Raw genomic sequence first — 15,683 nt, forward strand, 5'->3', positions numbered from 1 at the left:
CAGTATTCATTGTGTCCAAATACACCAAGAATCTGGGTTTTATAAAATCAGCTCGTTTCCAGGTCCAGATGGGGCAAAGAAGTTTCAGAAGCCCTTGCAGCTAGATCTGGAAGATTTAAAAGAAAAGCAAAGCAGGGAGCCCTTCCTCGTGTGCTGCCCAGAGGACACTGGCTGCAGCCCAGCCCACCCAGGGGCTTGGTGTTCCTGCGTGGTCACACGCCTGTGAGCCAGTATGCAAGGGAGCCTTATGTTCTGGGGCCAGGAGAGAGACCTCAGGCAGCAGCCTGTGGCCCTCTGAGTTGGCAGTGTTCCTCTGCTCCCGGGCCTCCTGGTCTCGGGGGCGGGTCTCCTAAGCCTTGGTGGGCCAGGAGTCAGAGGCGGCACACTTTGGAGTAAGAACAGGGAAGAGAGGTGAGTGGGTTTACTCCAACGTTAGACATCGGAGCCATTGGAATCAAATGGTTTCCTCTGCTGCCTGCCTGACATGCTCAGGTTTAACTGACAGCTTCCTCAGGCTTCTGGACTGCCCTGTCTGCCATTTGCCCAGTCTGGTTGGTTCCTCTTAATTTATAGCATTATATGATTATGAGATCAGTCTGTCCAGGAAGGAATTGGGGCCACACTTCCCATTGGTCATTAGGAACCCTGCCCATTAGACAGGAGGGTGACCCAGCTACTGGGCCGCTGTGTCTGGTGCACGGAGCAGGAACGGGGGGTGGAGGGTGGCATCTCTGACCAGGCCTGTCAGGACAAGCGTCTTGGGAGAGGCACCCCAGTCACATACTTCTAACGAGCCCAATGCCAAAGTGTCATGGGAACTCCCCCACAGGCAGCAGAGCCACCCTCTGCTAGGTGGGTCAGGAGAGCAGCAGCTGGCAGTCCACACGCCCTGGGGCACACTGCTCCCTGCCAGCTCCAGCCTGACTCATTTCACACCCCCTGGCTGTCCAGGCAGCCCACCCGGTGGTGCAGATGAAGGTGGAAGAAATGAAACATGGGTGATGCGGGGCAAAGACTGCTCGCTGGACAGAGTGAAAGGGATAAGGCTCCCTGTCGGTTCTGACTTCACACACAGGTCTCTGCTCATCAGGGGTCAAGCAGTTCTTCAGAAGTGACATTCCTACGTTCTGGATCATCCCTTTCTGTCCGGTGGCCCTCCCTCAGAGGCATCTTGCCCCCCACCCCATCTTGTTAAGGAGCCCACCCAGCTTGGCCCCTCTCCGTGGCCCATGGTGCTGCCCTGGGTGCCTGCCCAGTGGGCCCCGCGGCAGTTTTTGGTGGCTGTGGGACACTGACCTCTGGGACTTCTGGTTTCTTGGGGTCTTTTTCGCACTCTTAGGCCACAGTAACATTTCTGGCCATAGTGTCTATACCCGCCAACCCACGACAGTTGGCAATGTCTGATCTGCCAGGGGGTGGGGCTGCCAGGCCTCTGGGCACGCCAACCGCCCTGGAGCTAGCTAGGGTGGTGCCGTGTCCCCATGCCACTGCTGCTTAGAACTGCATGCATCAGCTGCGTGGTTTTCAGGCACACTCTACGTGGAGACGGCTCCAGGGTAGCCCTGGCAGGAGGAGAAGCTCGCATCTCCCCCCTTTCCTCCCCTCGGACAGACCACCTGCAAGCTGCCTCTGGGAAGAGCCAAGGCCAGCGTTACTCAGGTGATGGGCACTGACCTCCTGGCTGTGTCTCTCCCTGCAGCCCAGGACGTCGTGTGTCCTGCGTGTGCTTTTCAGCTGCTGTGTCTGGGTTGTTGCCCAATGCCGGCCTCAGGGAGCAGGGTCTTGGGTAACTTAATGAGATGCCCTGCTTTAGCCACCCTCCTCACCAAGCCCTGAAAGCCTCAGAGGGCTGCATGTCTGACCTCTGGCACTCAGACTAAGGCGGGTGGTGCACGTGCTGGAGAAGGCTGCAGTACGAGACTTGTGGGAAGACTCTGCTATTCAGACTTTGCCATAGCCAACACTTTGAACGTCGTCTTTGAAAGGAACACATCCCTTCATATTTGCCAGTCTCAGTGTTCCATGCATATTTTTCTCCGCCCTTATTCCATTCCTGGGGACTCAAAGGAAGACTTCATGTCTCCAGGAGGTAGCAGGCCTTCCCCACAGTGTGGCCGCAGTCAGGCTGGTCTCAGCAGAGTCCCAAGTCTGCTCTCAGGACATCTGGTGGCAGAGGCAGCAGAAACAGATTGAACTGACCTGCTGGGCTCTGAAGCTTAGCAGAAATATCTCAGAGGCCAAACTCCCAGGCGGTGGTGACCACCATGATGTGTTACGTGTCTTCAGGGGACAAAGCCTGGGTTGCTCTGTTACCGCACCCTTCTTTCTTTAAAGAACTGTTGTGGGGAAAGAAGTTCCTGTTGCCATCGCACCTTTTGCTGATTTGATGATCAAATCAAGCAGAATTTTTTTCATATAAGAAGTCCAACAAGGCGTTAACCACCAACTGCAGCTTTAACAATATCCTTTCGCAGCTGGTACAGTCTGTTCCGGGGTCATTTCACTTCCATCCACTTAAGAATGTTTAATCTTGGAAAGTCAGGTTTGCTACAAGTTCATTTTCTTCATAAAGTGTGTGTAGTAAAGTGCTACTGATACATAGTAAAATAATGTTTTCCTTTTCCTTTGCCGAAGAACTTGGAAAATGGGAAAACCGTTCACACCTCTCCTTCCCTGCTCCTACAGCCCTGCCTCAAACAAATCCAGCAGATTGGAGGGGCCAGTTCAGAGGAATCCACATCACCTGCTGAAGTTCTCGCTCACACCTGGGGGTTTCGCAGGTTACCAAAGTGACTTACCGAAAGAATTGTGGTTGGGCAAATGTTCTTCAAAAAGCCCAGAGATGGAGGCATTTGGGGACCTTGCACGTTAAGAATATCTGTTTCCTTGTGTCAAGCTGTATAAAGAACTGAGTTATCATCTCTTTTTTAAAATCCATCTTAGGGCTCTTTCACTTTGATCACCAGTCACACTGGGCCGAGTTCTTCCGGTAAATTCACTGGTGTTTTGGTTTTTTGTCTTTTTTTAAACTTACAGGCAGTTACAAGAAATCATTGGTGTTGCAAGAGTTCCCAGTGCTGGAGGAGAGACTACGGACAGGCCTGTGCTCTGCAGACCGGACCAGGTGGTGGTCAGGGGCCCGGGGAGAGGGTTAGCCTCCCCACAGCTCATGGCCCGGGATGCTCTCCCCTGCGTAACCCCGGGGGAGGCCCTGCAGTCGTTCCCACAGGCCACACATGGTGCTTGATGGCGAAAGATCATTTTACTTAAACCATTCATTATCAGACAGCTCTTTTTGAAATGTATTCTGGGACTTCCTTCGTGCTCCAGTGGTGACGACTCCACGCTCCCAGTGCAGGGGGCCTGGGTTCGATCCCTAGTCAGGGAACTAGATCCCACATGCTGCAACTAAAGGTCCTGCATGCCGCAGTGAAGATCAGAGATCCCACGCGCTACAGCTAGTACCCAGTGCAGCCAAATAAAAAAATAAAAATAGAATTTACTCCAACGGCAATAGCCCTCTTCATCTGTGTCCTCCCATCCTCTCACCTGGATGAGGGTGGGTGCCATGAGCTAGGTGCGGCACTCCTGAGAAAAGAGCCTTGCTTCCTGCTCCTACACGGCTTCAGCCTCAAGTTAGAGTCTGAGGAGTGACGCCTGTGTCCCGGGTGAGCACGGTGTCACAGCCACGGGCCTGGCGGGACCAGCGACCAGGGTGTGACACAGACCGCAGTCCCCGCAGAAGAGCAGCAAGCGGCGGGGGCGTGGCCAGCCACACACCCTCCCCACGCGTGGCCACAGGGCTTCCTACAGCCTTCCTGAGCCTCCAGAGGAGGCGCCGGCCTGGCACCCAGAGCCCACGGCCGCTGGGCCTGTCTTCCCTACCAGCCCTGCACCCAGGCCCCTGGCTTTCCTGCTGTGGGGAGGCCTGTCCCACCCCCGGCCTAAGCGTCCCTTCTGGGGCTTCCTTCTGGATTCAGTTCAGGTGGTGCCCCCTGTGAGGCCGGCTGGTCTCACAGGCCATTGGACAGTCCTGCAGTGTCCTCACCTCGCCCAGGCTTCCAGAAGCACCAGGGGAGGCCTCCGCCTGCCCGCGTGTCTATTTCTGCCTGGCCGGGCATCGGTCAGCGCCTGGAGCACAGGGCCTCATCTTCACCGCAGGCAGTAACTGAGTCAGTTCTTACAATGTGATGATTGATGGCAGGTAGGTTGTAGCAGGAGCTTGAGAGCACCAGTCCTCCAGAGACAAGCCTGCTCAGGACAGGCCCCTGCCTGGGGGCGGGAAACTCCAGCCAGCCCAGGCCACCCGGGCCAACAGACCCCACACCCTTCAGTGACAGGCACTGCATCTCGACAGTTTGCTTTCCTTGAGTAAATGGGCCTCTGGAAAAATCCTGCTGAGAAAGAAGGAATGATATCCAGCAGACGCAGGATAAACATGATGCTGGGAACGAAGTGTAGGATTTAAAGAAACTTTTCCCGGGGGCAAAAAAATCCACATGCTTAGGAAAATGCAGTAAACGGCACCTTTGACCCCAAATCAAAAAGTCCTAAGTCGGCCTAGTGGTTTAGAATCCACTTGTCAATGCAGAGGACACAGGTTCAATCCCTGATCTGGGAGTATTCTACATGCAGCAGAGGCACTAAACCCTTGCCCCACAAATACCGAGGCAGCGCTCCAGGGCCTGCAAACCACAGCTACTGAGCCCGTGCACCGCAACTACTGAAGCTCGCACGCCCAGAGCCGGTGCTCCATAGAGAAGCCACTGCAGTGAGAAGCCTGCACGCTGCAACAGAGGAGCGTCCGCTCGCCGCAACTAGAGAAAGCCTGCCTGCAGCAACGAAGACCCAGCACAGCCAAGATAGATCAAAGTAATAATAAATGCACAACAGTACAGGGCAGGATCGATGCTGGGAAAATAGATCAGTGATGTGGAGACAAACTTGGTTAACACTCTAGGAAAGGACAACAAAGAGACAAAAGTCATCCGTAGAGAGGACAACAGGGCAGAGGGCACTGGTGCGTTGGCTGAGATGGATTAACCCCCTCTCTGCCAGATCGGGGACATGGCTGAGATGGATTAACCCCCTCTCTGCCAGAACGGGGACATGGCTGAGATGGATTAACCCCCTCTCTGCCAGAACAGGGACAAAGGTCAAAGCACAGTATCTCAGTTAGTCACTAGGGAAATACAATCAGGGCCACTCCACACCCATGAGGACAGCTAAAATAAAATTCAAAAAACAGACATCAGATGTTGCTGGGGATGTTGAGAAACTGGAATCCTCATACACTGCTGCTGAGAATGGCAAATGGGCAGCTTCTTTTAAAAACATTCTGGAAGTTCTTCAGGTTAAATATACAGGTACCACACTGAGACTTCCCTGGTGGCCCAGTGGTGAAGAATGTGCCTGTCAATGCAGGGGTCTCGGGTCCGATCCCACGTTGGGGAACTAAGATCCCACATGCCAAGGGGCAGCAAAGTCTGCACAGCAACCACTGAGTCTGCACGCCCTAGAGCCTGAGCATAGCCACTAGAGAAAGCCCGTCAACGCAACAAAGACTATTTATCATAGTCAAAAACTAGATACAGAGCAAATGCCCATCAAGTGATGAATGGGAAAACGAAACATGGAATAGCCAGGCAAAGGAACAGTGAGCATCAACAAACAGGAATTACTGATACATGTTACAACGTGGGTTGGAACCTTGAAAACAGTATCCTAACTGAAAGAAGCTAGACACAAAAGGCCACATGCTTTATGATTCCATTTATATGAAATACCCAGACAAGGCAAATCTATAGAGATAGAAAGTAGCTACTTGTTGCTAGGGCTGTGGGGAAGAGGAGATGGAGACTGACCGCTAATGAGTACAGTGTCTCTTGTTGGGGGTGATGAAAATGTGCTGGGATTGGATGTACTTAGTTGCATAACCTATGAATACATTTTAAAAGGGTTAATTTTATGGTATATGGATCGTATCTGTTTTTAAACATTATGAAGAAATGAAGGTGTAATACTGGAAAATGTTCAAATTATCCACAGGAAGACAAGCAAAGAGAGTTGAGAACCAGATGAAACAAATAGAAAATAAATAATAAAATGGTAGATTTAAGATTTATTACCATTTAATAATTATATGTAAATAGTCTAATACACTAAAAGACAAAGATTTGCAGGGTGGGTTACTCTGGTTTGGAGAGATGTTACCATTGTGGAAAACTGAGTAAAGGACTTTGTATCAGTTTTACAACTGCATGTAAACCTATAAGGGTCCCAATAAAATTTTTAAGTAAACTATACACCCAGCACCCAAGAAGGTAAAATTTACGATGCCTAGTATTCAACACAAAACTTCAAGGTATGCAAGAAGCAAGAAAATAACAGCCACGGTCAGAGGGGAGAAAAAAATCAGCCTGTGAAACTGCCTATCAGATATGATAGCATTAATACATCAGAGCGTTAAACCAACTCAAGTAGATAAGAGACTACTCATGTTAAGTAGAGATGTGGAAAATAGAAGACACAAATTCAGTTTTCTGAAGAAAAACACAGATGTGATGAAAAGTATATTGGATGGGTTTAACAACAGGTTACACATGCTGAAAAAAAGATTTATGAACTTGAAGACAGCAATAAAAAAATGAAAAACAGTGGGTGGCAGTATATCTAAGGAAAAAACTCAGAACTTGGGTGAGCTGTGGGCAAACTTCATGCAGCCCAATAAACTTGTAATTGGAGTTCCCAAAGGAGCAGGGGAGAGAAAAAATTATTTGAAGATTTAATTACTAAAAGATTTCCAAATTGATAAACGCTGCAAGCCCATGGATACCAGGTCAACACCTTCAAAGCACAAGAACGTGAAGAAAACGACATCAAATCACATTCTACATTGCTTAAAATCAGCACCAGAGCAAAAATATTAAGAGCAGTCAAGAAATAAAGACACACAATGTATAAAGAAACGAAGAAAAGGGTGATTGCAGGTTTCCTGTTGAAAAGAATGTGAGCGAGGAAACAGTGGAGGAAAAAAACCTTTATGGAAAGAAAAATCTCAAGTGAGAATTCTGTATCTAGGGAAGGTATCAAAGCTGAAGGCAAAATAAAGATGTTTCTCATACATACAGAAGCTGAAAGTCATGCCAGCAGATGAACGAACGCTGCAAGGAACTTTGAATAAAGTCCTCAGATGTGATATCAAGTGGAAATATGGAACCACATCAGGGTTTCTCAACCTCAACACTAAGTTGACGCTTAGGCCAGATGTGGCTCCCAGTTGGACTGTCCAGTGCACTGTAGGGTGGTTAATGCGTATATGGCCTTACGAGCTATTAACAGATCCCAGAAGCACCGACCACAGTGATGACAGCTAACGTTTTAGACATTGTTAAATGTCCCCTGGAGGGAAAAAAATCACTCCTGGTTGAGAATCATCTTTCATATTTTGCATCTCTGTGTTTTTGACCAATAATCGGAGAGAATTCTTCTGCTTGGGCATTTAATGCCTTAATTCACTCTTTATGCCTGTTCTATTCAGCCTATTTATTGATTTTTTCAAAAACTGACTTTATTTTTCAGAGCAGTTTTAAAGGTTCCCAGAGAAATTGAGCAGAACAGAGTTCCCGTATCACCCTGTCCCCTACATGTCTAACATCCTCTACTACTGACATCACACAGATGTAAGACATTTGTTACAACTGCTGAACCTACAGGGACACATCATTGTCATCCATAGTCCCTAGCTGACACTGGGGTCCACTCTCAGTGTCCGACACTATATGAGTTTCCACAAATGTATAATGACATGCATCTATTGTTATAGTATCATTTACAGTGGTTTTACTGCCCTAAAAATTCTCTGTGCTCTGCCTGTTCATGCTTGCCTGACTCCCTATCCCTGGCAACTCTATTGAGTGTTTTTTTTCACACTTTCTTTTTTAAAATTTTTATTTATTTGTGTGACTGTGTCAGGTCTTAGTTGTGGTCCAAGATCTGTGTTGCCTCACGCAGGATCTCCCGTTGTGGCACACGGGCTCAGCAGTTGCAAACCTCAGGCTTAGTTGCTTCACTGCATGTGGGATCTTAGTTTCCCCACCAGCAATCAAACTCACATCCCCTGCATTGCAAGGCGGATTCTTAACCACTGGACCATCAAGGAAGTCCCCTCTATTGAGTTTTTAAATCTCAATTATTATAGTTTTCATCCAGTTGGTTTAACTGTTGCTTGTTCTTGACTGCCTTTTTAAAGAAATAAGATGCTCCCTTAACTCCTTGAAGGGAATGACAGAGGATGAGATGGTTGGATGGCATCACCAACTCGATGGACATGAGTTTGAGTAAATTCTGGGAGTTGGTGATGGACACGGAAGCCTGGCATGCTGCAGTCCATGGGGTCGCAAAGAGTTGGACACAACTGAGTGACTGAACTAACTGAACTGACTCCTTGTAGACCTTTCCTCTCTGAGGACTTACTCTGCTCTATGACTTTTTCCCCTTAGGTGTGAGCTCTGTTTGCTGCATTTACTATTTCACTGCCATGGAGATGGCATTTCCTCAAATATTTGATCTTTACTGGGCACTGATTTCATAATTACCCTCTGCAGGCATCTGCTGCATGTGTGACCAGCCCACTTGGAATCATGTGGCTGCTACCGCTTTTAGGAAGAGTGGAGTCCAGGCCATGGTCCTGAGTGTGGGGCGCTTTCGCCTCTCGACTCCACCTCTACCCTCAAGGTATCCACCTGGAAACACAAACCTACTAACTGCTGCCTAACTGGTCCAAGGAGGGCTGGATTAGTCCCCTTGTGGGTAGTCCCTGGCCCCTCCAGCTCCCATCCTGACAGCCTTCCATACAGAGAATGAAGCCTGCCCTCCGCCGGTCAACTTCCCCACCCACCTCTGCTCTTAACCTATCTGCTCACTGCCTCCAGGACGTTTTACCTCTTCTTATTTTCAGCCTCCTTATTAGCTGCCTTCCTTCAGCCCCTTCATCTTGCGCCCCTTACCTCCTTCCTCGGCCTTCTGAAGGGGCACCTTTTCTTGTCTCCTTGCTTCCTCAGCTCTGTACTCTCACCTTCCTCCACTGCTCTTCTGAAATTTTTTCACAAAATCATCAGTATCTCCCATTATATGCAGTAGACGCTTCAGACTTCTCTCAGCCGCACTTACACGACTCCCTGTGCTCTTGACTTTATTTCGTTTCCTCTTCTTTGACCCTGAGCTTCTACATATTTATTTGCTTCTTAAATGTTCTGGGTCTTTTGCTCCGAACTGCATTTGGCAAGACATGAGCCTAGTTTGTCTAGTCAAGACTATGGTTTTTCCAGTAGTCATGTATGGATGTGAGAGTTGGATCATAAAGAAAGCTGAGCACCGAACAATTGACGCTTTTGAACTGTGGTGTTGGAGAAGACTCGTGAGAGTCCCTTGGACTGCAAGGAGATCCAACCAGTCCATCCTAAAGGAGATCAGTCCTGGGTGTTCATTGGAAGGACTGATGTTGAAGCTGAAACTCCAATCCTTTGGCCACCTCATGTGAAGAGCTGACACATTGGAAAAGACCCTAATGCTGGGAAGGATTAGGGGCAGGAGGAGAAGGGGACGACAGAGGATGAGATGGTTGGATGGCATCACCGACTCAATGGAGATGAGTTTGAGTAAACTCCGGGAGTTGGTGATGGACAGGGAGGCCTGGCGTGCTGTGGTCCATGGGGTCGTGAAGAGTCGGACACGACTGAGCGACTGAACTGAACTGAACTGAACGGAGCTCGGTTTGCATGCAGGAATGAAAGGAAATAAAGAATCCAGAAAGGAAAGAGGCTTGCTGAGCTGCAGCAGACAACTTCTGGACCCTGCCAGGAGATAACATTGAGCAAGTGTACAAAAATCCAACTAAAATTCAACTTCTTGGCAAAGCAGCCCTGCGTTCCTTCCGGCCCCATTCCTCCCCGTGTGAACGTGGGCAAGATGCTGGCCTTGCCTCTGACTGAACGTCCTCTCGTGTGAGGTGGAGCTGCCAGGTACCCACTGGGTAAAGGTGCTAGCAAGACGAAACCAGTGAATACACGAAAGGCGCTTGGAACACCGCCTGGCACACGCTCGGCGCTCAAACTCAGAAACTGTTAATTTGCCAAAAGGGCAAGAGACGGTGGGCGGCTTATTAGCATTCAGGAATCTGCATCCTCGCCCTCTCACCGCTTTCGCAACCGACTCGCGTTACAGTCGGCGGGATGCACGAAAGCTAGACACCTCCATCCGACAGGTCGTGCTTTGCGGGCCGGGGCGCCTTCCCATCCGGGTACCGGCGCTACTCCTCCCCTCGCTCCCGCGTGCCCGGCGGCGCCCCTGCCCCCTAGGCTCGCCAGACCCCCTGCCCCGCGCCTCGCGCGGTGTTCCTCGGGTCTCGCCTAGCCCCTCAGACCCATCCTCGCGAGACGAGCCCGAAGTCACCCGCGCAGAGGGTCGGGTCACGGCGGAGGTGCAGGGTGCAGCCTACCGGCCTTCGCGGACGGCGGACCCAACTCCAGCCGAGGGGGTCCGGCTCCTCCTCCTTGCGCGCCGCCGCCGTGACCACGCCCCCGTGACGCGCTTGAAGCCCCGCCCGCAGCCCGCCTCCTCCGCGCGCGGGACCGGGGGCCCTGCCTCTCCGCGGAGCGCCGGTGCAGCGCGAGGATTGGCCGGAGCTGCGCGGCTCAGCCAATCCGCAAGCGCCCCTGCGCCCGCGGCCCCGCCCCCTCCCGGTGGCGCTCCTAACCGTGACAGGCTCGGCCAGTCTGGGCCTCGCCTGCGGGGCCTGGCGGGCTGGAAGCGGGCCGCGGTGGGGTCGGGATGGAGGCGGCCGGGGCGCGGAGCAGGGACGCGCGGGGCCGAGCGGAGAAGAGCCCGCCCGAGAGGTGCGCTCCTTGAGGGAAAGGCGGGAGAGCCGTCGGCGCGCTCCTCCAAGAAGCCCTCCAGGCGCCGCGTGGCGGTGGCGGCGGGTGGCGGCCGGCGGGTGGTCATTCCCCGAGGGACGCTGGGGCGGCCGGTGGCCGCTCTCGGCGGAACGGGGCTTTCCTGGGGAGCGGGGCGCCAGCTGGCCGGTCACATGCCGGCGGGAGGGTCCGCGCGGGATGCGGTGTGACCGCCGGGAGGACGAGCGGCGCACGCTGGGGCCTGGGAAGGACTCCGGGGAGGTGACGCTCGGGCCGAAAACCCCAGGGACACCCAGGAGTCCGCAGCAAGGGTTCTGCCCGCGGGGTCCCGGGCGGCGGGGAGCGCGGAGAGCGGGCCGCGGACCGCAGGGCCTGGGGCAGCTGTCCACCGACAGAGCCCAGGGGGGACCCTGGGGCGTATTGTCACTGCGATGGGGCTCCTGGAGGTTTGAGCAGATGTAATTTAATTATATTATAAGGGAAGTGATGTAATTTAATTATATTATAGGTTGCTGTTGTATATTTTACGGGACTTCTTCTGGCTGCTTGGTAGGGAAGGCAGGGTTTGCAGCAATCAGGGAAACCCGTTAGGAATCTTTTGCAATCTGGGAGGCAGAGGTGGTGTGGACCTCAGCGGGCGCAGGCGCGGCGGGAAAACGAATGTACCTGACAAAACCTGCCCGACTTGCTGATGCTTGCTCGAAGCGGGGGGTCGGGGTGAGGTGGGGTGAGGGAAGGAGTCGGGGGTGGGAGTGTTAAGAAGGAAGTTCCCAGGCTTGAGCAGCTTGCAGAGTGGGGAGCAAGACTGGGAGATACTTCAGTCCACCGATGCTGGGACCTTCTTCCCCTGGGGGAGTGAGGGGCGGCGGGAAATGCTTTGGGTGTGTGTTTGAGAGAGTCTTCATCCTCAATCCAGGAATTTGTTAAACACTTTTGCGGGGGAGGGGCAATCCTCTGTATCGTAGTGTGGGAAATGGATGTGTATCTTTAAAATTTGTGTCTAGGCCTAAATCTGACTGGTCTTTCGGTTTCATTTGCCTGGGACGGAGAAAAGGGAGCTAGGAAGGCAGAGATTCACGATGCCTTTTTATTTTTCAGTTATGAACCTAATAAAGTTGACTTCTCCCATGCAATATTGATAACACTTTAAAGCAGCAGCATATACTGGGGCAGAGTAATCTGGGATATGTTCGTCTGAAATTGAAGCTGTGGATTAGTTCAGCCAAGCAGCAGATTGAAGAGCTGTGGTCACCAGTAGTTTGAGAATCTTCGAAATACTTACCGAAAGGGCGAGCAGAGTTAGGGACACAAGCAGATTTAATTCTCAGCAGCGGGGATTCCTAATCCCGGGGTGGTCAAGGAATGTTGGGCAGACTTCCCAAGCCCCAAAGCCCTGTACTTGGGCATCTTAGAGACAAAATGCTGCGTTCAAACACTCCATGGATTTTAAAAAATGTGTTTAGTAGCCACTGTTGGTAATTGTGTTTGAATTTTCATGTGAATTGGTTTAGACACTATTGTTGATTTAAAAATCAGATAAAATAATGAATAGTATCTGACAGGATTGCCTGCTGTATACATTCATGAACGTTTCTGAGGTTTTTTTTTTTTAATTTTATTGGAGCTGATTTTCAGTACTGAGTTAGTTTCAGGTGTACAGCAAAGTGAATCAGTTATATATATACATGTGTCCGTTCCTTCTTTTTTTAAAGGTTCTTTTCCCGTATAAGCCATTACAGAGTATTAAGTAGAGTTCCCTGTACTTGAAAGTTTTTGATTCTGATAAATATATGTGTGTGTATATATATATATGTATATATATATATACACACTGGTAAATTTCACCTAGGAATCTTTCAGGGGCTGTGCACTTTCTTATGACATTTGTCACCTTATATGTCAACCCCTTACCCTGTGCCAGCCATTGTCCTCACTGTTGGCGACACACCTGGGAGGAAAACAGGAGCTCGTGGAGCTGCTGTTCAGTTACATCCTGTCAAGTCAGACAGTTAACAAGGGGCAAGTCTCATGTGTTAGATGATGGGGTGCTGTGGAGAAGAGGGGGACACAGAGCCCTGGGGAGGAGGGCAGGGGTGGCTGCAATTTCATTTAGAGCCCAAGTAGCTTCATGAGAAGGTCAGGTTGGAGCAAAGACCTAAAAAGTAAGACAGTGATGGAGGGCATTGTCATAACAGGCAAAGAAAATGGAAAATGCAAAGGGAGGAGAAGCCAGCCCGTCCCCCGAGACTGCAGTGTGGGGGCCTCGAGGGGAACCGTGGGAACCTAGGTCACCTGAGCCTCACGGCCATCACAGAGACCACCGGGAAATAAAGGAAAACTGCCAGTGAAGTGGTGAAGTTCAAACACCAGGGGAAAAGCCCTCAGGAATGTGCAACTCCCTGGGCCTGCAAGGTTCCCTTCTTCCATCAGAAGGAAGCGGCACGGGGTGGAAAGACATTCTGGAAGTCTAAGTGGACAGTCTCTTAGCAGTGATAAAGGAAACCAGCAAATACTCCTCCTCCTATAAGCTACTTCAGTCATGTCTGACTCTCTGCGACCCTACGAACTGTAGCCCACCAGGCTCCTCTGTCCATGGGATGCTCCAGGCAAGAATACTAGATAATCAGAAATCACGGATACATTTTCCATAAGTGATGAAGATGTGGGCACGCCTAAGTGCACAGTGCAATTGCAGAAAAGCCCCCGGCCTTGACCTTGTTTGCTCCTGCTGACGACATAGACTGAATGCAGCTGTTTTTCCACGTTCATCTTCTCGTCCTTAAGAAGCACGTCTTTGTTTTCTCTCCAGCAGGAAAGTGTATATGGACTATAACGCAACCACCCCCCTGGAGCCAGAAGTGATTGAGGCCATGACGGAGGCCATGCGGGAAGCCTGGGGAAATCCCAGTAGCTCTTACCCAGCAGGTAATTCTGGAAGACGTGGCCAGATCTGAGGTGAGGGGTAGGGGCGCTCTTGCAGGAACTCTACACCGCATAGCATGACTCAGTTTTGAGTGGATTTTCTGTTAACCGCATGTCTCTAGCTGTAATTCTGGATAGTTCTCTTTCCCTGAAAAGACCAAATTTGAGCTGTGTTGATACCATAATCTTTCATCTTTAACATGCTCTCCTATCCCCCTTTCCCAGATGAAAAAGATGTCTTATTAAGAGCTGCTTATAGGGCACTTCCCTGGTGGTCCAGTGGTTAAGACTCTGTGCTCCCAGTGCAGGGGGCAGGCATGGGTTTGACTCCTGGTCAGGGAACTAAGACCCTGTTTGCTGTAAGGCACAATCAAAAAAAAAAAGCTGTTAGTAATAACAGTACTTATTAAGACCCTGTCACGTATCTGTCTCCATCGATCCTTACAAAATTTGCAAACTAGATCTTTTACATAATCAGGATCACATAGAATCCTGGCCTCCTTTTTTAAAAATAAAAATTACTTTAAAGTTCTTTCAGTTCAGTTCAGTTCAGTCGCTCAGTCACATCTGACTCTTTGCGACCCCATGGACTGCAGCACGCCAGGCTTCCCTGTCCATCACCAACTCCTGGAGCTTACTCAAACTCATATCCATTGAGTTGGTGATGCCATCCAACCATCTCATCCTCTGTCATCCCCTTCTCCTCCTGCCTTCAATCTTTCCCAGCATCAGGGTCTTTCCAAAGGAGTCCATTCTTCGCATCAAGTGGCCAAAGTATTGGAGTTTCAGCTTCAGCATCAGTCCTTCCAATGAATATTCAGGACTGATTTCCTTTAGGATGGACTGGTTGGATCTCCTTGCAGTCCAAGGGACTCTCAAGAGTCTTCTCCAACACCGCAGTTCAAAAGCATCAATTCTTTGGCACTCAGCTTTCTTTATAGTCCAACTCGCACATCCATACATGACCACTGGGAAAACCATAGCTTTTATTAGACGGACCTTTGTTTGCAAAGTAATGTCTCTGCCTTTTAATATGCTGTCTAGGTTGGTCATAACTTTCCTTTCAAGAAGCAAGCATCTTTTAATTTCATGGCTGCAGTCACCATCTGCAGTGATTTTGGAGCCCCAAAAAATAAAGTCTGGCACTGTTTCCACTGTTTCCCCATCTGTTTGCCATGAAGTGATGGGACCAGATGCCATGATCTTAGTTTTCTGAATGTTGAGTTTTAAGCCAGCTTTTTCACTCTCCTCTTTCACTTTCATCAAGAGGCTCTTTAGTTCTTCTTCACTTTCTGCCATAAGGGTGGTGTCATCTGCATATCTGAGGTTATTGATATTTCTCCCGGCAATCTTGATTCCAGCATGTGCTTCATTCAGCCTGGCATTTCTCATGATGTACTCTGCATAGAAGTTAAATAAGCAGGATGATAATATACAGCATTAATGTACTCCTTTCCCGATTTGGAACCAGTCTGTTGTTCCATGTCCAGTTCTAACTGTTGCTTCTTGACCTGCATACAGGTTTCTCAGGAGGCAGGTCAGGTGGTCCGGTATTCCCACCTCTTTAAGAATTTTCCGCAGTCTGTTGGAAATGTTTCTCATTTATTGTTGTTTCCATGTAGAGCTTTAAGTTGGAGGTTCTGCAAAATAATTTGCTTTAGATCAGTGATTACTTGGCTGAGTCATGTTGTGTTTTGCAGATGGTGAGCTAAAGCTGTGCCTTCTTATTTAAAGTTTTATCGGGGATGCATGCTGCGTGCATGCTCAGTTGCTCAGGTGTGACCAACTCTTTGTGACCCCATGGACTATAGCCTGCCAGGCTCCTCGGTTCATGGGATAGGGTTCAAC

The 15,683-nt window shown here is 50.1% G+C and overlaps 1 protein-coding gene across 26 annotated transcripts in view; it reads left to right on the forward strand.

Annotated features, from left to right (window-relative positions):
- Nucleotides 1–10,741: 10,741 nt before the first annotated feature.
- The window catches only part of SCLY (selenocysteine lyase), a 30,514-nt gene continuing 25,572 nt past the window's right edge, over nt 10,742–15,683 (forward strand). For 8 of the 26 annotated variants that reach the window (XM_081491202.1, XM_081491206.1, XM_081491204.1 and 5 more), the window contains exons 1-2: nt 10,742–10,895; nt 13,723–13,838. In XM_081491202.1, coding sequence (XP_081347328.1) covers nt 10,831–10,895; nt 13,723–13,838 — 181 coding nt within the window. In that variant the 5' untranslated portion in view covers nt 10,742–10,830. Of the gene's footprint in view, nt 10,896–10,968; nt 11,397–13,722; nt 13,869–15,683 lie in introns of those variants that run through there. The other 18 variants (XM_081491203.1, XM_081491207.1, XM_081491205.1 and 15 more) reach the window with 7 other exon arrangements.

The sequence above is a fragment of the Giraffa tippelskirchi genome, chromosome 5, assembly GCF_054371585.1.
Source record: "Giraffa tippelskirchi isolate mGirTip1 chromosome 5, T2T-mGirTip1v1.2.pri, whole genome shotgun sequence".
NCBI lineage: Eukaryota > Metazoa > Chordata > Mammalia > Artiodactyla > Giraffidae > Giraffa > Giraffa tippelskirchi.